Raw genomic sequence first — 24,662 nt, 5'->3', positions numbered from 1 at the left:
TCTTACGCACAGCAACCCAGGTCATGTGGGCGGGGAGGGGGGGTTGCAGTGATTTTTAGGAAGTCATTAGTCTGCACCAGGCGTCCTATTGGGAAGACCCAGTTTTCTGAGTGCATGTTCTGGAAGTTGGGCAATAGGGGCAGTACAGGATTCCTACTGGTGTACCGACCTCCCCGCTGCACCAAGGATTTCCTGCCCGAGCTGCTTCAGGTCGTGGCGGATATGCTCCTGGAGACACCTAGCTTGGTTGTCCTGGGGGATTTTAACATCCATGCCGACACGACCTTACAAGGAGCCGCTCGGGACTTCGTGGAAAGCATGGCCTCCATGGGGCTGTCCCTGAATAAGTCTGGCCCAACTCATAGCCACGGACATGCCTTAGACTTGGTGTTTACCTCTACGGATGTTGGTGATCTGACATTAACTAAAAGCGAAACAAAAGAAGTGCCATGGTCAGATCACTTCCTGGTGCAACTGGACTTCTCCGCAACCCTTCCCCTCCGCAGGGAGGTGGGACCGATTCGGATGGTCCGCCCCCGCCACTTAATGGATCCAATCGGCTTCCAGAGAGTGGTAGGGGATGCTTTATCCCAAGTTGATGGCCTTTCAGCTGATTCCCTGGTGGCCCGCTGGAATGCGGAGTTAACCAGGGCAATTGACTGTCTGGCTCCGAAGCGCCCTCTCCGATTGCATGGAGCCCGGACAGCCCCGTGGTTTTCCCCGGAGCTGAGGGTGATGAAACAATCGTTGAGACGGCTAGAGCGCCGGTGGCGGAAAACTCATTCTGAATCAGACCGGACACGGGTTAGAGCTCAACGTCGAGCCTACCAAGTGGCAATGGCGACGGCGAAGAGGGCCTTCTTCGCCGCCTCCATTGCATCTGCAGAAAACAGCAGCAGGAGACTTTTTCAGGTGGTTCGCAGTTTATCGGAACCACCTGTACCACCGGGGCCTGGTAGGGACCCCAAGATCTCCTGCAATGCTTTTGCAAAGTTTTTTGCAGATAAAATCGCTCAGATTCAGAAGGAGGTAGACTCCACCGTGGGAGCAGGGCCAGGGCGGGAGAGTGCTAGAGTTCTGTCTGGTCCTGTTATATGGGATCAATTCCAATCTGTTACCTCCGAGGATGTGGACAGGCTGCTTGGACGAGTGAAACCGACCACCTGTCTCCTTGATCCTTGCCCATCCTGGCTGATAAAAGCGAGCCGGGAAGCGCTGGGCGATGGGCTCTGCGGGGTGGTGAATGCTTCCCTCTGTGAGGGAGCCTTCCCAGACCCGCTGAAAGAGGCGGTCATTAAACCGCTTCTTAAAAAAACATCTTTAGACCCGGCCAATTTGGCCAACTATCGCCCAGTCTCAAATCTGCCATTCTTGGGCAAGGTGATTGAGCGGGTGGTTGCTGAACAACTCCAAGCACGCCTGGAGGAAACGGACCATTTGGATCCCTTCCAATCGGGATTCGGGCCTCACCATGGGACTGAAACTGCCTTGGTCGCGCTGGTTGATGATCTCCGGCGGGCTAGGGACAAAGGTGAGAGCTGTTTCCTAGTTCTGCTGGATCTCTCAGCGGCCTTTGACACCATCGACCATAACATCCTTCTGGACCGTCTAGAGGGGCTGGGAGCTGGGGGCACTGTCATACAGTGGTTCCGCTCCTTCCTCCTGGGCCGTGTCCAGAAAGTGGTGGTGGGGGGTGAGTGTTCAGACCCCTGGGCTCTCACTTGTGGGGTGCCTCAGGGTTCTGTCCTCTCCCCCATGCTTTTTAATATCTATATGAAGCCACTGGGAGAGATCATCAGGGGGTTTGGACTGGGTGTTCATCAGTATGCAGATGACACCCAGCTCTACCTCTCCTTTAAATCAGAACCAGTGAAGGTGGTGAAGGTCCTGTGTGAGTGCCTGGAGGCGGTTGGAGGTTGGATGGCGGCTAACAGATTGAGGTTGAATCCTGACAAGACAGAAGTACTGTTTTTGGGGGACAGGAGGCGGGCAGGTGTGGAGGATTCCCTGGTCCTGAATGGGGTAACTGTGCCCCTGAAGGACCAGGTGCGCAGCCTGGGAGTCATTTTGGACTCACAGCTGTCCATGGAGGCGCAGGTTAACTCTGTGTCCAGGGCAGCTGTCTACCAGCTCCACCTGGTACGCAGGCTAAGACCCTACCTCCCCGCGGACTGTCTCGCCAGAGTGGTGCATGCTCTAGTTATCTCACGCTTGGACTACTGCAACGCGCTCTACGTGGGGCTACCTTTGAAGGTGACCCGGAAACTGCAATTAATCCAGAATGCGGCAGCTAGACTGGTGACTGGGAGTGGCCGCCGGGACCACATAACACCGGTTCTGAGAGATCTGCACTGGCTCCCAGTACGTTTCCGAGCACGATTCAAAGTGTTGGTGCTGACCTTTAAAGCCCTAAACGGCCTCGGTCCTGTATACCTGAAGGAGCGTCTCCACCCCCATCGTTCAGCCCGGACACTGAGATCCAGTGCCGAGGGCCTTCTGGCGGTTCCGTCATTGCGAGAAGTGAGGCTACAGGGAACCAGACAGAGGGCCTTCTCGGTAGTGGTGCCCGCCCTGTGGAACGCCCTCCCATCAGATGTCAAAGAGATAAAGAATTACCTGACATTCAGAAAACATCTTAAGGCAGCCCTGTTCAGGGAAGTTTTTAATATGTAATGCTGTACTGTTTTTAACACTGATTGGGAGCCGCCCAGAGTGGCTGGGGAAACTCAGCCAGATGGGCGGGGTATAAATAATAAATTATTATTATTATTATGTTGTCAAAGGCTTTCTCCGCGTCCACAAATATTAAAACTGCCTTTCTGTTAATGTCCACCTCCAGGAACTCCAAGATGTCTATAATGTTCCTCACATTATCTGACATATGTCTCCCTGGGAGAAAGCCTGTTTGATTCTTGTGAATCTCCTCTACCAATACTCTCTTAAATCTTTTCGCCAAAACGTCTGCAAAAATTTTATAATCCACGTTCAAGAGTGATATAGGGTGGTAGTTCTTAACTTGATGTTTCTCAGTTTCTGTCTTCGGTATGAGTGAGATGAATGCTTCTTTCCACGATTCGGGAGCCTTTTCCCCCTCTAGTATTTGATTACATACTTCCTTCAATGGTTGTACTAACCATTCCTTAAGAGCTTTGTAATATTTCGCAGTCAAACCATCTGGTCCTGGTGATTTCCCCAATTTCATATTCTGGATGGCACCCTCTATTTCTTGTTCTGTAATTTTTTCATTCAAAATCCTTTTGTTTTGTTCTGAAATCTTTGATTATCCATATTTTTTGACGAATTCCTCTATTTCTTGTTCGTTTGTAGGCCCTTGTGCATACAGTTTTTTAAAGAAACTTTGAAAACAGTTACTTATCTCATTTGGTTTATTAATAAGTTTCCCATCTATTTCCAAGGATGTCACAGTATTTAACTTTTGTCTCTTTTTCAGTTGCCATGACAGCAGTTTCCCACATTTATCTGCCGATTCAAATGTCTTTTGCCTCATTTGCTTTATCTTCCATTCTATTTCTTGGTTCGTCAATTCCATGTATTGCGTCTGATGATATTTTATTTCTCTTAAAATCTCGTGAGACTTTGGTTTGGATCTCAATTTCTTCTCTCCTTCTTTTATTTGTTTCAATATCTTTTCCTTCCTCTCATTTTGTTTTTTCCTCTTTATAGAGTTCTGCTGAATTAAGAAACCGCGCATCACGGCCTTACTTGCGTCCCATACTATTCTTTTTTCCACCTCCGTTCTCAAATTTATCTCAAAATAATCCTTCACTATTTTTGGGGCCTTTTGATAGATTTCTTCATCTCTAAATAGGGTGTCATTCATCCTCCATCTAAAGGTTCCAGCCGTTGTTAGTTTCATTTCCATCTTCACTGCATTGTGGTCGGAGCAGGTTTTTGTGCAGATTTCTGTTTTTTTCACTCTCGGTGCCAGATTGCTAGAAATCCAGATTTGATCAATTCTAGTCCAGGTCATTTTTGCTTCAGAGAAGAAGGTTCCCTCTCTTTCCAGAGGGTTCCTTGTTCTCCAAATATCAATCAAGTCCATGGTATCAGTCAGTTCAAAGAAAGTCTTTGGTAGTCTCCCGTCCTTAGATATTACTTGTCTTTGTGCTTTGTCCATATTTGTGGAGACAACTCCGTTCATATCGCCCATCAATATGATTTTAAAGTCCATAAAATCCATTAAAGTCTCATGCAACTTCTTGAAGAACTCGGCCTTCCCCTCATTAGGTGCATAAACTCCTACAATTAAAATCTTTTCTCCTTGGATTTGAATTTCTACTGCCAGGTATCTTCCTTCATCATCCTTAAAAATCATTTTTGGTTCCCATTTTTCCTTGACATAAATCACCACCCCTCTTTTCTTGACTTTATCTGAGGAAACAAATTCCAGTCCTAATCTCTTATTTATCAAAAGTTTTCTATGTATCCTGGCAATATGAGTTTCTTGCAAACAAATTATGTCTAAATGTTCTTTCTTTAATATATGAAACACTTGATCTCTTTTTCGGGGATGGTTTAGACCATTGCAGTTCCAACTCAGAAGTTGCAGGGACATTTTTGTTACTGGGTATTTTTCCCACCGACTGCTCCAAGTTCTTGTTCCTCGTCGGTCGGTGCTGGGTTCAATCCAAACGATAAGTTTGCAATGTCCGGTATTTCCCTCTCCCTCACAGTTCCTTTCTGAAAGTCCTCAAAGTTTCTCTCCAAAAAGTGTTCTTTATCTTGAATTGTTTTTATTTTGATTTTCTTCCCTTTGAAGTTGAAGGACAGCCCTTGTGGGAATTCCCACCTGAATTGGATGTTATTTTGTTTCAATAAGTCAACTAAGTCTTTAAATTGGGTTCTCACCTCCAAAAAATATCTGGGGATATCTTTAAAAATCTGTATTTGGGCGTTTTTAATGACCAGTGCCTTCTGGAAATGTAAGTTCAATATTTTGTCTCTTTCTTCCTTAGATCTCAAGGTAATTAGACAATCCCTTGGTTTCTTGCCTTGCTTCCTGCCAATCCGGAAGGCTGTAGTTATTGCAAATTCATCTTCCTCTCCCTCTAACTCATCACTCCAAAATTCTTGGAACTTGTCTGTAAGAAATTCCCCAAGCTTGTCCTCTTCCTCCTCTGGTACCAATCTCAATTTCAGATTCTTACCTTTCCTCTCCAGATCCATAAGGGCCAAGGCTGCATCATGTTCATATACTTTCTTTGCAATAGGAACAAATTTCCCTTTAGTTTCCTCGGCAGTGCTCTTTGCGCTCTCGGCTATTCTCCTTGTTTCTGTACTTTCTTGAATTAAACGATTTATAGAATCTGTGTTAGACGATATTGTCGTTGTGTTCAAATCCAATCTTGCTGTCAGTTCTGTCAGTTTTTTAGAATTCTCTGTAGACTGCTTGGTGAGTGCTTCTAAAGATTCATTTATCCTGAGCAAAGCCTGTGTCATGGAATCCATTGATGCTGTTGTTACTTTTTCCTGTGCGGCTAATGCTCCTGATATAGAGCCTCTTTTCTTTTGAGCCTGTTTTGCTTTGGATCTTGTTGATATTTCATCCAGTGGGCCGCTCATATCTCAAGGTCGTTCCCACAGGAATAGTTGCAAGTGGAAAATCCCACTATTTCTGCTTCAATACAACAGTCTCTCTTTTAGTCCTCTAGAGGGAGTACATTATATCCAGTACGGAAACAAAGAAACAGGGAAAGAAATAGCCATACAAAGTTCCAAAAGCGAAAGTCCAAGTAAAGACCCTACTTTGTTGCAGTTTAGGATGTTACAGTTTTTATCCACTAAAGTCCCGTTATTTTATTTCAGATAAATGTTACTCTGTATCCACAATCTATTTTGACAGTTCACTTCCAGGCGCTCACTGCTCAGGCAGCCTGGCCAGAGGTATCGGCAGTGGAAAGTTTCCCATTCAAAACTCCTTTCTTTAAGCAGATAAAATTAAGTCAATTTTCTTCCCCCCCTCTCCTGCTCATTGGGGGGGAGGTCCTCTTTCGATGTCAGGTTTAACAGAGTTAAAAAGCATAAATACGTTCCCTTTAAGCACAGCTTATTCTTTTCGTTGCTCAGTCAATCATGCAGTTCCGGGAGGCAGACTTCCTTAATTTTTGCCGGTCCCGTTTTCAGCCGAATCTTCTTAATTTTTAAAGTCCCGTTCAATTTATTTGCCGTTCTTACTCACGGGTGTTGTTGCCAATCGGTAGTTTCAGGAAGGAATCAGCGCTCTCCGTCAATGGCGACGCGGCTTCGCTCCGTGAGCTGGGTTGCGATCCTCAGCACCGCGCTCACACCCGATGCCGCTCCGGAGCCTTTAAAAAGGCTCTTTCGCGATACCGGGGGGCGCAAAGGTGCCCACCGAATCTCCTTGTTCACAGGCTTCAGCGCCTGTGATTTTAGGGGTCCCCCGCTCGCCGTAGCGGGTCAGACCCGAACTCACGGAGCAGTCCTGCTTCGGAGCTCGAAGCAAGGACCGCCATTAACGCTGACGCCGACCGGAAGTCTCCTGGAACTGGCCTTTTCAAAGCTGTTGCTTTGAAGAGGCCATTCCTTGGGTTCTCTTTGCACACCCAGCCTTCTGAAGCAGTCCTGGTGTAAGTGTGCAATGTACCTGGGGTGAATGCTAGGGCCCACCATTGACAATCACAACTCCCACAGCTAAGCTGGGCTACAGGGAGGATTAGGGCAGGAAGCTGGGTGCCACAATGGTATGTAGAGTGGAGTCGAGCCCCTATAGGGCACACTTAAATCACCAGCACCATACTGGCCCCTCTCCTGAAATGGGGGAGCATAATTAAAATGGGAAATGGAGTTGGATAAAATGGCTATGCTGTGGTGATTCAGGGGTTGAATCTGAAATCAAGCTTAGATGTAAGCTTGTTGGTGTCTCTGGTATCTTCTCTCACATCGTGGATGTTGGCTTTTGTGGCGGATGCATGCTCTATATTATTTAATTAATACTATTGCCACAGGTTTGTCATACAGTAGAGCAAAGAACTTTGATAACTAAGATGGCAGCCCCAGTGAGTTTAGATGCCACTCTGTGCTGCTCATCACCTTTGGGAGGCCATAAGTGTTATGTATTAAATATTTAATAATTATTTAATATTTAATTTATTGATATTAATATTAATCTATTTAATAGTAAGGGACTTAGATGGCAGCCCAGTGGCAACACTGAGCAAAATTACAGTCTCACAGGCCTGTATTGCTGGCGCCATTAGACCTTGTCATAAGCACATCTGGGGCACAGCAGTATAATTAAAATGGCGGCACCTGTGAGTACAGGTCCTGCACATAGGCGCAGAGGTCTGCTTGATGCCAAGCAAGGAGCCTGCCCACCAACTACACACTTTACACACTAGCTTTCCTGTTTAGTGTGGATGTGTATACACACAGAGATTAGATGGAGTGGGTGTGTATACATACATACACATACACAAACACACACACTTTTGAGCTGTAAAACAGAATAGGACATTCCCAGGTGGTTTCCCCTTCCTTGGGAACTCTGGGAATTGTAGGCCTGTGAGGAAAATAAGGGTCTCCTCACAACTCTCAGCACCCTGAATTACAGTTCCCAAGATTATTTGGGGAAAGCCATGGCTTTTTAAAAAGTGGTATTATACTGATCCAAACGTTCAGGTGTGAATGTGGTAAAGTGTTGGGACTGTAAAATCTAGGCCTGGACTTCAGCTCAGCCACAAAGCTCACTAGAGCTGCTGCATTGAGATGTGGGGTTTGTTGTTAAGTTTTCCTGGTAATAACGCTGGCAGTTCTGCCTTGATTTCTAAAGCTTTCTATTACACTGCAGTGCCTGTTACATTACAGAGCTGTGGCCATTTAGAATTTTAAATTGTGGAAAAGAACTGTGTGCCCCAATGGTTGTGACCATGAAATTACAATGCAACACTCGAACACAAAACTTTTCAAGCTAATAGGATTGCAAACACATTTGCTTTCTGGAAACAGCACTCAAATTCATGCTAAATTTCCACTAAGTCCAACCAGGTTTCCAGAAGTGCCTTTTATGTCCTGTGAGAGATCCCACAACACAGAGAAACGATCAGGGAAGGAAACGTGAGGATAACAGGACAAGGTGCTGTCTGAATGCAGCCCAGAGCAGGCGCACAATCTGACTCTCAGCCTTTGAGGATTTAAATGTGGAGAGTGGGCCTGCAGTGTTTTAATTATAAGCCTCCTAAAACCCCTCAGTTGTTACTGAGCTTTCCATCCGGGCGAAAAAAAAAGAAAAATGGCTCCATCTAAAGGCCAAAGGTTGTTTTTCAGTCACCAGGACAACTGGGGCAACACACTGTCGCCCTAGTGACAGCTTGGGGAGAGACACTGCTTTCACACACAGACAAAACAATCCTTTACAGAAAAGGAACTAAGGTCTCCACCCAAAAGAACCTGATTCCTAATGCCATATTTCTATGTGTGGTTAATGTAAACCTGCGAAGCAAAATCAAGTGCAGGGTGGGAAAGTTCCTCTCCATTGAGTTCCAGATCCACTGCCTTGTTCTGAGGTAGGCAATGGCTCTCGGCTAGCTGATACCTTTGCTGCCGTGAACCATTTTAGATTCATTTTGTTTCACCTGTCAGCTCCGAGAGTATTACAAAAAACCTTTAGACCTGTGATGTATTTAGTTGGGTGTATTTTAGGGGGAGGAAGGTGAGGGGGGAAAGCAAAGCTGAGAAGGGAGAATTGGAGGTTTGGAGAGAGAGAGAAATAACAGTGTACATAATGTCATGCCACAGCCTGCCTGTTTGTTAAAAGCAGCTGTACCTCAAAGCTACACAACTCCCTCATTCACAAGTCATCGCCCTTGCACGCAATGCAAACTGTGGAGTCAGTTTCACACGGGAGGCTGTGAACAGCTCCAGCAATTTCCACCGTGCCATTGCTAACTGCAAAATAATAGTAATAGTAATAATAATACATATTAGGGACATAGCTGTCAACCTTCCCCCTTTTTTTGTGTGTGCAGAAAATTCCCTTATTTCAGCGCCGTTTCCCGCTGCTATCCCGGATTGTTAGATATCCCGTAGACTGTCCCCGGGACAGGTGAGGCTGCTGATCCCTTATTTTTGAGGCTGCTGATCTCTTATTTTCAAATCTGAAAGTTGACAGCTATGATTAGGGAGGGGTTTTGTCATCTGGGCAGCCCAAGTCCTCCATACACACTGCCCAAGCTGGCGTCCAGGGAAGTAATTTCAGTGCTGCTAATGCAGCAAAAACAACATGGGATGCAGCAGTTATGAGTTACCATCTCTGCAGCCACAGCAGGCGCTGTGATTCTCCAGAGGTTTGACTTCCCTCCCAGAAGTGTACTCCATTGTCTCTCGAGACAGACGGATGCCAACAACAGATTAGAACACACCTCTCAATCACCTTGAAGTGATAAATTGCCAAATATAGCAAATTTTTACTGCTTGCCTAAATCCTAATTCTGTGTTTTAATGGTAACCAAGGAAGGGAATTGTTGTTGTTATTATTGCTGATGCTGGCTTCACAACCCAGGTCAGCAGCTAGTTCTGTTTTCTGTAGGGCCCTTTATAAAATGTAGGTATCTACGGCATGATAAGCTCTCCCTAAGAGACAAGTCTCATGATCACAGCCATCCTTTAGAGTGCCAGCCATGGGTCCAAGGCAGTGCTCCACCCCCCAAGAGGGCCAGGTTTGATCCCAAGGCTGCCAGCTGCTGACACCTACTTTATAACCTTTTAAAACTCAAAGGAAAAGCTGTGCTCAGATGAAATGAGCAGCGACCGTGAAGAAAATGAAAGGTGGTCCGAGCTGCTGGCTACACCAGCAACCAAGTTAATGCAAGCGCAAGAAAGGGCAGAAAGGTTTGCCGACGAAAAAGAGGTAATCTTATCCTTTTGTTTCCTTTCATGCCTGAATACTACTGGAAATTAATGGGTGCATATAGGATTAATGGTGGCAGATTGGGTGACCTGTAGCTAGCCACAATCTCTCAGTCTAACCGACCTCACAGGGTTATTGTGGGGAATAAAAGAAAGAGAGGGGCAAATCCTGTATGCTGACCTGAGCTGCTTAGAAGGAAGGGTAAGATAAACCTGCAATATATGGACATGAAAGCAGGCTTCAGGTGCTCCAGAGACTTTACTCTGTGTGTGTTTGATGCTATAACATTATATCTGGATCCAGTGCTTTTTTCCTATTTAAAAAATATGTTTAGGAGTACTCTCATTTTCCTACTCATATTGAAATACTGCCCCTCAATGAGGCCAAACTTAGATTCACAAAATGTTTAGGGGTATGCGTTCCCCGCGTCCCGTCCCCCCAGAAAAAAGCACTGTCTGTATCTATATATATATATATATATATATTAGCTTACTTTGCCAAACCTTTATTCGGCGTTACAAATATAGGCCATCATAAAACATCCATATATAAAAACTTAAAGTATATACAAATAAACAGCCATGTAAAATATGTAATAACCCTGCCAAGGGTTATCTGGCATCTGTAAAGAAGGGAAACACAAATTCAGAGAAGCTGCCTTTTCTAGGTCAGTATATTTGGTGGTGCTATGGGTTAAACCACAGAGCCTAGGACTTGCTGATCAGAAGGTTGGCGGTTCGAATCCCCGCGACGGGGTGAGCTCCCGTTGCTCGGTCCCTGCTCCTGCCAACCTAGCAGTTCAAAAGCATGTCAAAAGTGCAAGTAGATAAATAGGTACCGCTCTGGCGGGAAGGTAAACGGCGTTTCCATGCACTGCTCTGGTTCGCCAGAAGTGGTTTAGTCATGCTGGCCACATGACCCGGAAGCTGTATGCTGGCTCCCTCGGTCAGTAAAGCGAGATGAGCGCCGCAACCCCAGAGTCGGTCACGACTGGACCTAATGGTCAGGGGTCCCTTTACCTTTACCTTATATTTGTCCATCTAGCCCAGTGTTTCCTGCTCCAGGGGTTCCCTCTCCGCCAGATGCTGCTGGACCACCACAACTTCATCATCTCCCTGGCTATTGGCCATGCTGGCAGGGGCTGATGGAAGTTGTAATGCAACAGCGTTTGGGGGAGGGGGTGGCAGTCACGCATTCCCCAGCCCTAGGCTACTCCAAGCAGCAGTGGCTTTCTAGGGCAGGGAGGACTGAATGTGGCCCTTAGGCCCCTATATGTGGCCTCCAGAACTCTTCCCAGACATACCCCTTCTCCTCAGGCCATGCCCCTCGCCAGCTCTCCTTTGCATGCATGGCTAGAGAATGTCCTTGAACTCTGATAACGCTCCTGGATTGCCTGGATGGAGGGTAGAGAAGGAAGTGTGAGTGTGCATAACTATTACAGTACAAACGTAATAGTTATTTATTTCATAAAATTTATATATTACCAGGGGGAAAACCTGATTGCTTTATATCTTTTGTAAAAGATAAAGCAATCAAATTATAACTATTTTTTTAGTTTACAATTTTTATTTTAAAGCATACAGAAAGTTAAAACCGCAGTAGAACAGACTACAGCAAGTTAAAACTCATACAAGCTTTCTTAATGACTGGGTTGGATTGTCTAAATAAGAACATCTTCAGCAGACGCTGAAAAGAAGGTGCCAGCCTGATATCAATAGGCAGGGAGTTCCAAAGTGTCGGTGCTGCTGTACTAAACGATCACGTACTTATAGATGCAGTGTGGGCATGATGTAGCACTTGTAAAATACTAATATTCTTTGCTCTGCCCACTTTTGCCTCTGGCCACTGGAACATGTGCCTAGAAGAAAAAGTGGACTTCAAGTTAAAAAAGGTTTCATCCTCCCTGCTTTATGGTCTCTGGCACAGTTATTTTACCTCACCAGCTACCTGATTATTATTATTATTTAACTGGAGATGTCAGGGAACGGCCCTGAGATGCAGAAGCAAGAAGCAGGCATATTGGAAAATGTCTACCTTTTTTACAGCAAATCTTGTGTGTGTGTTTTCTCCAGGCACATAAAGCCTGCAGGGAACTGGTTCAATGTACTGCTCTGGCAAGAATTGTCTATGGAAATGGGCACTGGAAGTTGGCAGAGGCACTCGCTAATCTTGCTCATGGTTACCTTACCCTTCAAGGTAAAAAAGGTAGTATGTAATAATGATAAGATACACATGTCAGTTTGGGTAAGGAAAACACTAAGGATATACAAGATTTTCTGGCACAACCACTTAAGGATGTAATGAATGGAATACTAAACATAGGGAAATTGCCAGAATCTTGGAAAGAGGCATACATTACACTGATTCCGAAACAGGATACAAACTTATTTTTTGGATACAATGGAGGACTGAAAAATTAGGAGGATTTATAGTATGCAGTTGAAAAGGTTAACTAAAGAACCCATGGTAGGAAGTCTAGAGATTTGGGAGTATCTTGTGTAATTTTTATTATTTGTGATTTTGAGTGTGAATGGATTTGTAAAATCAAATGAAAATAATTTTCCAAAAAAAAAAAAAAAGGAAAACACAAAGGATATGATTCCAACTGTTGGTCACTTAATTATTTCACCACAAACTACAGAAGGATAGCTGTGTTGATCTGCTGCTGCAAAAGCAACAAGGAGTCTTTAACATGTCAAGAGACTAACAGACTTCTTGTGGCACAGTAAGAGCAGAAGAGTCTTCTGGATCAGGCCCATGGGATATCTAGTCTAGTGGCCAAGCCTTGGGCTAGTCATACTTTTCTGAAGACTCTCAGCCTCACTCACTTCACAGAGTGTTTGTTGTGGGGGAAGAAGGGAAAGGAGAATGTTAGCCGCTTTGAGACTCCTTCGGGTAGTGATAAAGCGGGATATCAAATCCAAACTCTTCTTCTTCATTATTCTGCTCCTTCTGACAGTGGATATGGAACACAGCCATTGTGACTAGTAGCTTTGGATAGTCTTATCCTTAATGAATTTGCCTAATCATCTTTTGAAGCCATTCAGGTTGGCAGTAGCACCTCCTATAGTTCAGCTATGCTCTGTGTGAAGAAGTTCTTTCTTTTGACGGTCACGAACCTTTTAACATTCATCTTCAATGGATGCCCATAATTTTCAGGGTCATGAGCAACGGAGGACAACTTTTCTCCATCCATATAAATCAGGCAGTCTTTAAGGTGCCACAAGTCGCTTTGCCACTTTCACAACAAAGTGCAAATTTGCAGCTAGAGGATCCAACCTTTCTGTCTGTCATCCTCCTCATCTACCACTTTGCTTTATCCATCCATTCATTCATTTCATAAAATTTGTACACCGCTGGATTGTAATAGTAACCTCAAAGCAGTTTACCAAAAAAGAGGTTTTGAAGGAGCTGATACGTGTATTCATAGGACAATGAGATGATCTGCCTCCAAGGCGAGATGGGATCACAGTTTTAGTCATCATGGATGGAGCACTCATTTTGCAGCTGCTGTTCTTTTCTTCAATTTTTATGACTGATAGTTGATATCATTGATCATTTCTTGGTGGAGAGAGAGTTGGAAATGTGCATTTATTCATAATTCTCAATTTAGGGCTTGCACCGGCATATTTTCCTTTCTTCCCATATATAAATTTTCAGTTGCAGCTACATGCACAAAAGCTTTTAGCAACCAGTTTCTTTTCTCAAGTCCATTAATTGTTTGTGGTGGGGACAGGGCAACTGTGGCCATTCAGACATCGTCAAACTATAACTCCCATGAACCTGAATGGAACTACACAACATCTCGGTTTTCTGTCCCTGGTTTATGAGAACATTTTTGCTTGAAGTGTTTGTATGTAGTGCAGATTAGTGAACACGTCATTCTATGTGGTTAAAGTCATCTTATTATTTCCCCCAGGTCTTCCCATTCAGGCTATGCACCATGCAAATTCAGCCAAATGCACCATATTTGCAGGTGGAGGCGCCCCTCCAGCATCTTCAGACGAAAAAGGAGAGTTTCTGAGCATGCTTGTGACAATCTACTATACTTTGGGTGCATCGTATTTGATGCAGAAAAAATATCCTTGCAATGCAGCGATCAGAACAGGGGGATTCAGAGGCAAAATACCGAAGCAACACTGTTCAGCTATGAAGCTCACCAGAAGTGCATAGAAAAGTCAGCCTCTCGGTCTACCTTGCAAGGTTGCTGTGAGACTAAAACGCTGCTATGAGCACCTTATAAGAAGGGAGAGATACAAATGAGGCATATTAAGTTTAGTAAATAAATAGGAATCTCAAAAAAAAAAAATCCCCTCCGAGCTTTGTGTTCATACGCTGTCACCACAGTCCAACATGGGTGCAGGTTTTCATACACTCATTCCTTGGTGGGGTCAAGAGCCAGACATCTGAGAGGGTACAGCATATGTAGAGGCTGAGACTGGTTCAGTGCAACTGGCAAGTGAGGCTGTATGCTGGGAGACCTGGTGTTGATTTAGGAACTAAGTAGCTATGTGGCCAAGGGACGCGGGTGGCGCTGTGGGTTAAACCACAGAATCTCCGCGATCGGGTGAGCTCCCGTTGCTTGGTCCCTGTTCCTGCCAACCTAGCAGTTCGAAAGCACGTCAAAGTGCAAATAGATAAATAGGTACCACTCTGGCAGGAAGGTAAACGGTGATCCTGTGCGCTGCTCTGGTTTGCCAGAAGCGGCTTAGTCATGCTGGCCACATGACCCGGATGTTGTACGCCAGCTCCCAGTACGCCGGCTCCCAGTAAAGGGAGATGAGTGCCGCAACCCCAGTGTCGGCCACGACTGGACCTAATGGTCAGGGGTCCCTTTACCTTTTTTAGCTATGTGGCCAGCAAGCAGGGAATGAATGTGGCAGACATTCTTCTGACCAAGCACCATTGAAACCAAACAGAACAAGAGCACATTGTTGCTCCTGTGCCGCTGCCATGTATTTGAATGGGGCTTGTGCCTCATGTCAGTTATTAGGATGGGTAACACTTAGTTTTTCTACTTCAGGCACCACAGTGTCTGGTGCCAGCTCTCTGGACATCTAAAGAGAATGTTCTCAGGATGCTCACAAGAAGCACGTCACCCAGAGTTCATTGCCAGCATCCATGAAGTCAACCCAACTGGCATTTGTGATGAATATGGCCTTGCAATGTTTAGAGCTAGCTTAGTCTCCGGATTTCTTGAATAGTGATGCCATTAGAGATCAGCAACTGCCTTGTCCCATGGTTCATCACTACCCAAGCAGAAAAATGCCCAACTCCAGGTAAGGTAACTGATGATACTCCAGACTCCAGGGAGTCTCACCCACCTGTCATATTTGGCCCACATGCTTAGGATTTGATAAGAATCTGCCCTGCTGAGCCAAAAAGGTTCTCTGCTCCTGTTCCAGGCAATGTTGCAGCTTTTTGTTTGTGTTGATTTTAATGGATTAAAATCAACCTCACTGCTTTTCCTTGACTTTTCTACTGGCAAAGAATCCTACTGCAATCTGCAGAAAGCTGAAAGGATTATGGAAGAACTGAGAAGGATGGATTGGAGAGGGACCCAGACTCCTGAACTTAAAGTATCTGAGAGAGACCTTCTTGCAGCACTGGGCAGGTAAACGAAAGACCAATGGCCTGATAAGGGTACAGCTATTTACTGAATGACTTAAATCTAGGCTGCAATCCTATATTTAGTTAGAGGGTAGCAAGTTCTCTTGAACTCAGAGGGCATGTGTTTGGCATTGCACTGCTAATGAATGTGCATGTGTGCTGGGACTCCTCTTCACTCCCTAGCTGGGGATGTTCCTAAAGGGCTTTGCAGTCTTATATGCAGCTTCCTGCAGTCAAGAATCCAGGTCCTGTGCCCAGGCCAAAATCAGACTTTGCCCCCACATGTCTAACCATGAAGGCACCAGCCTGATCCTTTAGCAGCAAGTGTTTGGGGAGAGCAGTGGCACCTCTTTTAGATGGTAACACACATGCATGTGCAAGTTGTACACTGCCGTCTGGTGGTCAGCAGTATTATTGCTGCTACCTACTGGTGCTTTTCAGTGATAGAATTTGCCACTAGAAAACTGTTTTCCGAGAGTAGAAAGTTGTATTCTGAGAGCAGAATTTGATTCATACTCTCAAGTATAAAGTCAGATATTGTTACATCTATTATACTGTTGTTTTTAAATTGTGTTTTTGTTGTTTTTGTACCTCTTACTGATATTCCTTTTTAAAATTCCTTTTTTATGAAAAGTGGTATACAAGAACGCTAAACAAACAAATATTTTATATTTTCACTTTTTAAAAAATGTGGACTTTTAGATCTAATTACTCTGTTCTGCCTTCTAGGGCAAGTTTGCAGCAAAACAAGTTAGAGTTGGCAGCCAGGCATTTTGAGAAGGCAATTGATGCTGTAATTTCAGCCGAAGGAGAGATGTCTCCAGAACTGATAAACCTCTATCAGAAGATAGCCCAAACTGAGCAAGCAAAGGGAAACCATGAAAAATCCATGGGGTATTTGTTACAGGCAAGGAACCTCATAACAGTCCAGCATGTAAACTGAGTTTGTGGTTTTGACATTATAGAGCTACCAGGTGACATGTGTATTAAACCTCAATCTTATACCCAATTCGCTGGGAGTAAGCAAAGGCTTACCTTTATTTTTATTTTTTTATTTAGTAAGATTTATGTACTGCTTAATCCTCAAAACCTCTCAGTGGTTTACATAAAATATAAGGTGTACATTCATTTGAGAAGACAGGTAAAGGGTTGTGCTGTAAAAACTACTATGGCACCATCATATTCATATATCTATAATAATCCCCTCTGTTATTGACAGCATCTGGGCTCAAGTTCTGCTTGAGGGCTTCCCACAAGCACCTTGTTGGCCACTGTGAGAACAGGATGCTGCACTAAATGGCCCACTGGCCTGATCCTGCAGGCTCTTCTTATGGATGCAGGTTGCCCAAATGGGGCTCAGCATCCAACCACTTCCAATCTCTTACCCTGCAGATACCCTGCAATTACCTTATGGCAGTTCTCTGCAACCTGGTGCCCTCCAGGTGTTTTGGACTGCAATTCCCACCATCCTTGACTATTGGCCATGCTTGCTGGGGCTGATGGGAGTTGGAGTCTAAATCATCTAGAAGGCACCAGGTTGGGGAAGACTGTCTTGAGATCATGGGACCACTGTCTGCTTTCAAACGGAGTAATTCTGTGATTGCAATGTGGCAATAATTCTCCATTTTATTTACAGTGGTACCTCGGGTTAAGTACTTAATTCATTCCGGAGATCCATTCTTAACCTGAAACTGTTCTTAACCTGAAGCACCACTTTAGCTAATGAGGCCTGCTGCTGCTGCCGCACCGCCGGAGCACAATTTTTGTTCTCATCCTGAAGCAAAGTTCTTAACCTGAGCTACTATTTCTGGGTTAGCAGAGTCTGTAACCTGAAGCGTATGTAACCTGAAGCGTATATAACCCGAGGTACCACTGTATTCTTGGTTTATCACCCACAGTAAACAGCAACTGAGTGCTTGCATGTCTGAACGTTAAATGAACAAATATTGAATGAATGCCTGAACAAATGTTGTACACAGAAATGCTACAGGGATGCTTTCATTTTCGTGCTTGTGCTGGTCCTTACATTTCCAAGCACTAGAAAAAGTTTGCTTTGGGGGAGAGGGATAAGCTGCTGACAACGCTGGATTTGATGACATGGCTACCAGGGCCATACTCTCTTTATTTTTATTTATTTATTTTTATATTTATATCCCACCTCTCCTCTAAGGCATGATTCTCCCTCACTCCGTGTTATCCTCTCAAAAATCTTTCTCGGAAGGTCAGATTGAAAGACAGTGACTAGCCCAAGTGAGCTTCATGGCTAGGGTTGCCATACTCCCCAAAGTGAAATTCTGGACAAAGTTGTTAAAAACTGAAGGACCCTTCCTTTGTTTTTTCCTTATCTGATACTAGGAGCATCAGAGATGCTGCAAAGTGTCAAAACGTCAGCAGTAAAAGGCTCATTTATTTTGTCATGACAAAAATGGTACAGACAAGTGTATGCCCGATGTCTGCCCCCCCCTCTCTGGGCATGCCAGCCTTTTATACCCTGTAGAATGGACAGTCATCTGATTTCCGAGAAAACACGTGTTTTACAAGAAATGCCATAAAAATTAGGTTTCGTTTTCCCATATTTGGATCAACTTCCTTATTTCACGTATTTCCAGCCCCTCATTCCTCCTGTTTCAGCCTCCCTCCCTTTGGGGTTACAATAGCACCCATGCAACCTTGCTCTTATCTCTACGCGCCTAAGCCAGACATTCCCGAGAGAGGCCTATTTTCACTGTAACATCTAAGCAAGAAGAAAAAGCCTTGTTCTTCTGGCTGGTGTAAACCGCCCCCCCCCCTTAAAGGAAGGGGGTTTTGGGATGAGAGAGGAGAAAATGCCTCAAAGAGTTTTTGGGATCATATATAGAACAATATTTTAATGGCCCTTCAAAACAAACAAACCACCCTACTTACCATAAGTACAGGATTTCCTGGATATTTTGCTGATTCAGAGAAAATCTGCCTGGACACTATTTTCAAGCCTGTTTCCCGGCTGTGTCCAGGAAAATCGGAATGTATAGCAGCCCTATTCATGGCTTAGCGGAGATTTGAATCCTGGTCTTCCAGATCCTAGCCAAACATTCTAACCACTACACCACACTGCCTCTAGAGTACTAGAGTCATAATTAGGCAGCTTTGCATGCTGAGTGGTTTTCCAGGGTTTTTTGTTGGTTTGCAGTAAACAGCTTGCCTCTTATGTGGGGCTGCATTCACAGGAGGAGTTTGTGCTCTCCATCCCTAGTTATGCTATTGGGAGAGATACAGAGCATGGGCTAGATCCAGGACCCTCCGTTTAGGATTGTGAGTAGGACTATAGGCTCTTAGAGGATTTGGCTGCCAGGTATTTCAGGGCGCTAATGAAATTGTTCGTCCAGAGCTCCAGGTAGCACAGCTGCTATGATGTGAACACACCGTGTGCATCTCTTCCTGGCAGGCCCACTCCATGTCAGTAGCTCTCTACAAGAAATCCAGTGCCGAAGTTGCCTCAACAGCATGGTCACTGGGGAAGGCTTATGCTGCAACTGGAGAAGAAAAACATGCAGGTAAGGCACTGGGATAGATATGTAAGTTCTTTCCTTTGCAATGCATGTTGTGTATCACTTTATGCCATTTCAACTTCCACGTTGCCAAGGAATCCTGGGACTGTAGCTCAGTGAGATGCCAAGAATTCTGCTTCAGAATGTGCCTTCCATCAATTCATAAAACAGGATTTGTAACAAGTAATGACAGGTGGTTATTGCTTTCAGGCTCTTGTTTGTGGGCTGCCCAGAGGTTGTCACAGTTGAAAGCAGGATGCTGTATCAGTAGGACCTTGCATCGTATCCAGCAGGGTTGATCTTATGTTCTTATCTATGATGTTCCTTTTCCAACCCCACTGCCATCAAGAGCTGTCTTGTACTAGAGACCAGTTCATCACCCAGTCCACAGCTGCCTTTTCTAGCTAGAGCACGGATGGTTTGGACTCTGGACAATGATTTTTCAGCCTCAGCTGAGAATGCATTTTTCTTCACTTACTTCACCCGTATCCTAAACCAGCTCTTCTGCCTTTAGGGACCCTCTTCTTCACTCTACTGAGTGGGACCCTGGACGTTAGACCTTCCTGCCCCCTTCTTTCCCAAATCTCCTATTTGGATTAATTTAACTAGGGTTGACAAGAATTTAATCCAGCTCCTTCAACCCACAAAGCATATTCTCTACCACTGAGAGTTGGAACTCCTCTTATGCTTATAAGCTGTTTTACGGCTCATGCTGAAAGGATTTAGTTTGCTTGCTGCTTAGGAGATAAGAAATAACCCAACGTATAACCCACAAGTTCTTTTAATAGCTTGAAACAGCTGAGCTGGTTCTTAAATGGTTAGTCCATTAGGATGAATGAACCGAGATGGAACAAATCATACACTTATTCATTAAAAAGGTGCATTTCACTTGATGGGAACATGTACTAAGAACCAGAGAGACTCCATTTTGTCTCTAATAGACATTAGCTTGAATTAAGACAGACATAACATTAGCCTTCTCTGTAACTTTTCTACCTCAAAATAACACTACCATGAATGGGGGGGGGGGACTGGCAAAAAGCTGCTAACATCCTGACACCCCATCTTGTACAAATTTAGATCTTGCCCTTTGCATCTCTCCCAGTTTCCCCAAAACGTACTGACCAGAAAACTAAGCTAAAACTGACAAGAAGTCCCGTCATCCCTTAACCTGTTTACCAAGAAGCTGTAACTGCCGGCTTTGCAAGATGAGGAGACCAAAAAAAGTAGTAGATTGCTTACACTAAATGCTGATTGCCAATAGAATCATTGTGTGTATTAACCCATGTAATTAAACTGTATAAAATGTTGGAGCACGCTGTGAAAAGACGTGCAGGATCTGGAACTTGATTCTCCTGTACCTTCTTACTGTAGTCTGAATAAATTCTCTCTTTCACCTCCCCGGTGTGATTATTGACTCATCACCCCGGCACTGGACTTTTGTCCATAACATCATCATCATCATAATTTATTATTTGTAACCCCACCCATCTGGCTGGGTTTCCCCAGCCACTCTGGGTGGCTTCCAACAAAGATTAAAAATACATTAAAATGTCACACATTAAAACATTATACTGCTCGTTTTTCTAGAGGCTGCTGAAATGTACTTCCGTGAGAGTTTTGAGGCCTACAAGTCAGCACTGGGGACGAACCATTCTCGGACAATCAGTGCCCTGGAAGACTTCAGTAAATGGCTTGGGCGAGTAGGGAAAAGAAAGGTAACAGCAGTTCCAGTGGGACACAGGTATAAGCCTTTCAGCTGAAAAAGAGCACAAAAGGGTGGGTGTGTTCAGCTGATACCATTACCAGCTTGCAGGGGAGTGTTGATTGCCTAGACCAGGGATGGGAAACCTGGGTCCCTCCAGATATTGTTCAGCCTGAAACTCCCATCATCCCTGGTACTATCAGCTGTTCTAGCGGGGGCTAATGGGAGTTGAAGTCCAGCGATCTCCGGAGTGACACCATTTCTCTCTCTAGGGACAGGCGGAGGAAGGGGGTGCAGGGGTGCAGTCCGCCCCGTGTGTCATCCCTGGGGGGGGGGGGTTGACACCGCTGCCCCGCCCCCTGGGATGCTTGCCCCGCCCCTGCAGGTGGCTAGCCCCACCCCTGGGTGCACAGCATGTGCGCCACTCCAGCTGCTGTAGCAGCTAGCTCCACCTGTCTCTCTAGGGTGGCCACTTACGCATTGCTAGAAAAGAGGAAACACACCAACAATAAAAGAGGACATTGATTTACATAAAAATAGCAAGTTTATTTCATAAAATTTATACACCACTTGGTTGTAAAAAGCCTCAAAGCGCTTTACAAAAAGATGGTAATTTATAGGTGCATATTTAGAAATAACTGCTATAAATCCATTAGAAAAACCCCCACTACTTTTCACCAAAATGGAGAAGACTGTGAACAGGGGACTTGCTTACGCATCTTGGTATCTGCAAACCCAAGGCCCCTCCTGCTCTCCCTTCTTAATGTTTAAACTAGCCTTTCCAATAGAGCCCTGTCCACAGCCACCCTGTCCTCATCCCTGCCTGCTATTTTCCTGGTACCAAGCAGGGACAGCATGGGATTTTTTGATGCCTGAAGTGAATTGAAATTTTGTGCTGCTGCCTTTTTGGCTGATAAATTTATTTTGGATGTCTACGGGGTGGCAAGATACATTCCACAGACATCTCTCTCTTTTCGGGTGTTGGTGTGTGTGTGTGTGTGTGAGAGAGAGAGAGAGAGCACACGTGAGAGAGCGATAGACAGAAACAACCCAGAGGAGAATGTAAGGCGGCAAATACTAGCCAAAGTTACCGAGTTGTTTCCTATTGCCATGACAGCTTGGTCTCATGTATAAATCTGATTTTAAGTCATTCAGCACTATGACAGTATAAGGTCCTCGTGTCTTTATAGATCAGTCCATCTTATAATAAAACCAAAGCTTGCCTCATAAGAAAATAGAACCAACAGTGCAATCCTATACTTGTTTACTCAGTCACATTGAGTTCAATGGTAGTAACTGGGTAAAGGACTGCAGCCTTGCAGAATTTTTATTGCTGAGATCCAGCAGTAAATCAACAGTGCTGAATTTCCAGATCATTAAGTTGGTTCAGAAATGGGTGTTATTTCATTAAGGGAATGGAAACCGTTTCTTCTTAACACTGTGTGTGTGTATGTGTACACACCCCTAACACAACATGGTACCCCCCAGAGATAATTGATATATTCTTGTTATATAGCAATTAAGACATTGAAATGGATTCTTTTTCTTATTCAGCAAGCCTACGACTTACTCAAAGAGTCATTTATATCTCAGCCTGATCCCTGCAGTGATTTTAATGAACAAGCAATTGAAAGATTGTATATTATGGGCTGCATCTGCCTAGCAGAGATGAAGATAAGGGAGGCCTTTCAACTGCTCAGTAAGGTAATCATTTGCCATGTTTTTGTGCAATCACGCTGCAGGTTTAAATGAAGGCAGCTCTTTTTCTATAAAAAAGGGTGAAAATTCCCTATAGAAGGTAGATACTATATTTTCAAGGGATAGGGCCCAAACAATTAAAATGATCTCCTAAGTAAGCCTCCCACAACTGGGTGCTTTCTAGCTGTTGTTGGATTACTACAACTCCTATCACCCATGACCATTGGCCAGTTCTGGCTTAGATTTTTGGAGTCCAATGACATTTGTAAACCCCACATTGGGGAAGTGCTGTCCATAAACCCTTACATAGGAACCAACTGATTTCTGAGAGATTCCATCACTACCCTGATCATCACAGATTCCAGCCTGGGCAATGGAATCCAATGGAACTGATATATTGCCCAGTTACTGAACAGCTGCTAAAGAGCTATGAATATATTTTTTGTTGGGGGGAATCTGTTGTAAAGCAGGTATGGGGAACCTGTGGCCCTCCAGATATAGTTGGGCTCCAGCTCCCATCAGACCCAGCCAGAACAGCCAATGGTCAAAGATGGTGGGAGTTACAGTTCAGCAACAGCTGGAGCACCGTAAGTTCCCCATTCATGTTGTAAAATTCCAGGGCCCAAGCCTGCACCTAGGTTCTAATCTTCAACTCAGCCCATGAGGCACCACCACTTGTCCTAAAGAGGAAGATACAGGAAGACCAACTGTGTTAGTAAGATAGCCTCTTAACCACACTTAGGTCAGAGCAGGTGCATTTTCCAGATTGTTTTACTTTAACCTGCTCTAGGAAACAATGCTGTCCGCTGAACATACTGGGATGAACAGAATAACGAAAAGGAAATAATGGCCTCTTCCGCTTTACATCCATGTAGTGTGAGCAGATCCAGGTTGCTATCTATGGCTCCCGTCACAGGAAATCGAAAAAGATACGAGAGCTCCTGGACATGCTGAAGATGTAAGTTTCATCAGGAGTTGGGATGCACTATGGAGGTTGCAGGAAAAATCACAAACAACAGAATGTCTAGGCTTCAAATCTGGGTTTCAGAGTGTGACTGCCAGGAGATCTCTGCTCACCTTTGCCTCTTCAAAGTTGAGAAGATGGCTGGCCACTCATCAGAGAACAGAACCACACTTGGCACAGAGGGTGGATTTGTCCAAGTCTCTGTTTAAATATGCTCCAAGAGCAGCCTTTATATTATAAACATATTTAAATCCTATTATTAAAAACAATTAAAAACAACTTGCAACCATAACAATAAATATAAAGTAAATAAATGAGAGCTTAACAGCACGTGTTTAGTAGCACAATTGTCCTATGAAGAAATATTTTTATTTTCTTCAGCTTAGCCTGGACAGCTCAGAATTTGCAAGACAGCAATTGTGTCTTGCCAAATGAAAGGTTTTTTCCCCTCAATTGTGTCTTGCCAAATGAAAGGTTTTTTCAACCAACTAAGAATGATTTTTACATTAGGTATGAAAAACTGTTGGGAAAAGGAAAAACTTCTCCTGCTTTTCTGCAGGGTTCCTGCTGTACATGAAGGGACCAACAACATGAAACTGAAGAGAGACGCACTGCTATGCTGCTCAATCCCTGATCTCTAGACAAACGGCAAGACTAGTCACTGGAAACAAGGAAATATATCCCCAATGCACCGTGAGAAAAGCAAGGCTGCAACAATCAGGTTATTAGCTAACTACGTCATAGCCTGTAGACCAATTGTGAATATTAATTGTACATGGAAAGATGCTTTGCCCTGATGCTGCTCTTAGATGGAATGGGCATTCAGAGAGTCCTAGCACAAGAAAATGATCCAGTTCCTCCAAGCATAATCCTATATCTGCATTTTTTGATGTTCCTTCTTCCTGCCCACAACAGTGAAGGAGTACAGGGGGGATATATGAAGGACAGTTTTGCAGATTTCTGGGGTCACTGTTTCCCCGACATCAAGTAAGGTTGTGACTAGGCACCCAATGAATTAATGTGTAACATGTGAATAGGAGGGAAATCAAGGCCCAAATGTATAGTCATGTACTAGATCCAGAAATATTGCCTATTGACAGAAATATTGTCAAGTGTGCATCCTTGTTTCTAGGTCACAGCCAATGTAAGCCCCAGCCAGCATGGTCAATGGTCAGGGATAATGGGAGCTGTAATCCAGCAACATCTGAAAGGCCAGAGGTTGGGGGAAGCAGCTGTGCACCTCCCAGAAATTGCCAGCTTCTGATCCCCTGC

General features: G+C 44.5%; 1 protein-coding gene across 3 annotated transcripts; it reads left to right on the top strand.

Annotated features, from left to right (window-relative positions):
- Positions 1-8,369: 8,369 nt before the first annotated feature.
- On the top strand, positions 8,370-24,083 carry TTC23L (tetratricopeptide repeat domain 23 like). Of its 3 annotated transcripts, none has more exons than XM_081929895.1 (12): positions 8,370-8,543; positions 9,006-9,082; positions 9,755-9,886; positions 11,932-12,082; positions 13,806-13,965; positions 15,369-15,500; positions 16,226-16,403; positions 18,921-19,029; positions 20,614-20,741; positions 22,283-22,432; positions 23,302-23,384; positions 23,950-24,083. In XM_081929895.1, exons 3-12 carry the CDS (start codon positions 9,776-9,778, stop codon positions 24,029-24,031), a joined length of 1,284 nt encoding a protein of 427 aa, XP_081786021.1. In that variant the 5' UTR covers positions 8,370-8,543; positions 9,006-9,082; positions 9,755-9,775; the 3' UTR covers positions 24,032-24,083. The 3 variants fall into 3 exon arrangements, with proteins under 3 accessions (XP_081786021.1, XP_081786022.1, XP_081786023.1); XM_081929897.1 differs by having other exon boundaries at positions 8,373-8,543; positions 11,959-12,082; XM_081929896.1 differs by lacking the exon at positions 9,006-9,082.
- The last annotated feature ends 579 nt before the right edge of the window (positions 24,084-24,662 follow it).

This window comes from Podarcis melisellensis, assembly GCF_964234715.1.
Source record: "Podarcis melisellensis genome assembly, chromosome: 11".
In the NCBI taxonomy this organism is placed as follows: Eukaryota; Metazoa; Chordata; class Lepidosauria; order Squamata; family Lacertidae; genus Podarcis; species Podarcis melisellensis.
Note: the sequence above shows the minus strand (reverse complement) of the source record. Positions and strands in the feature narration are given on the sequence as shown.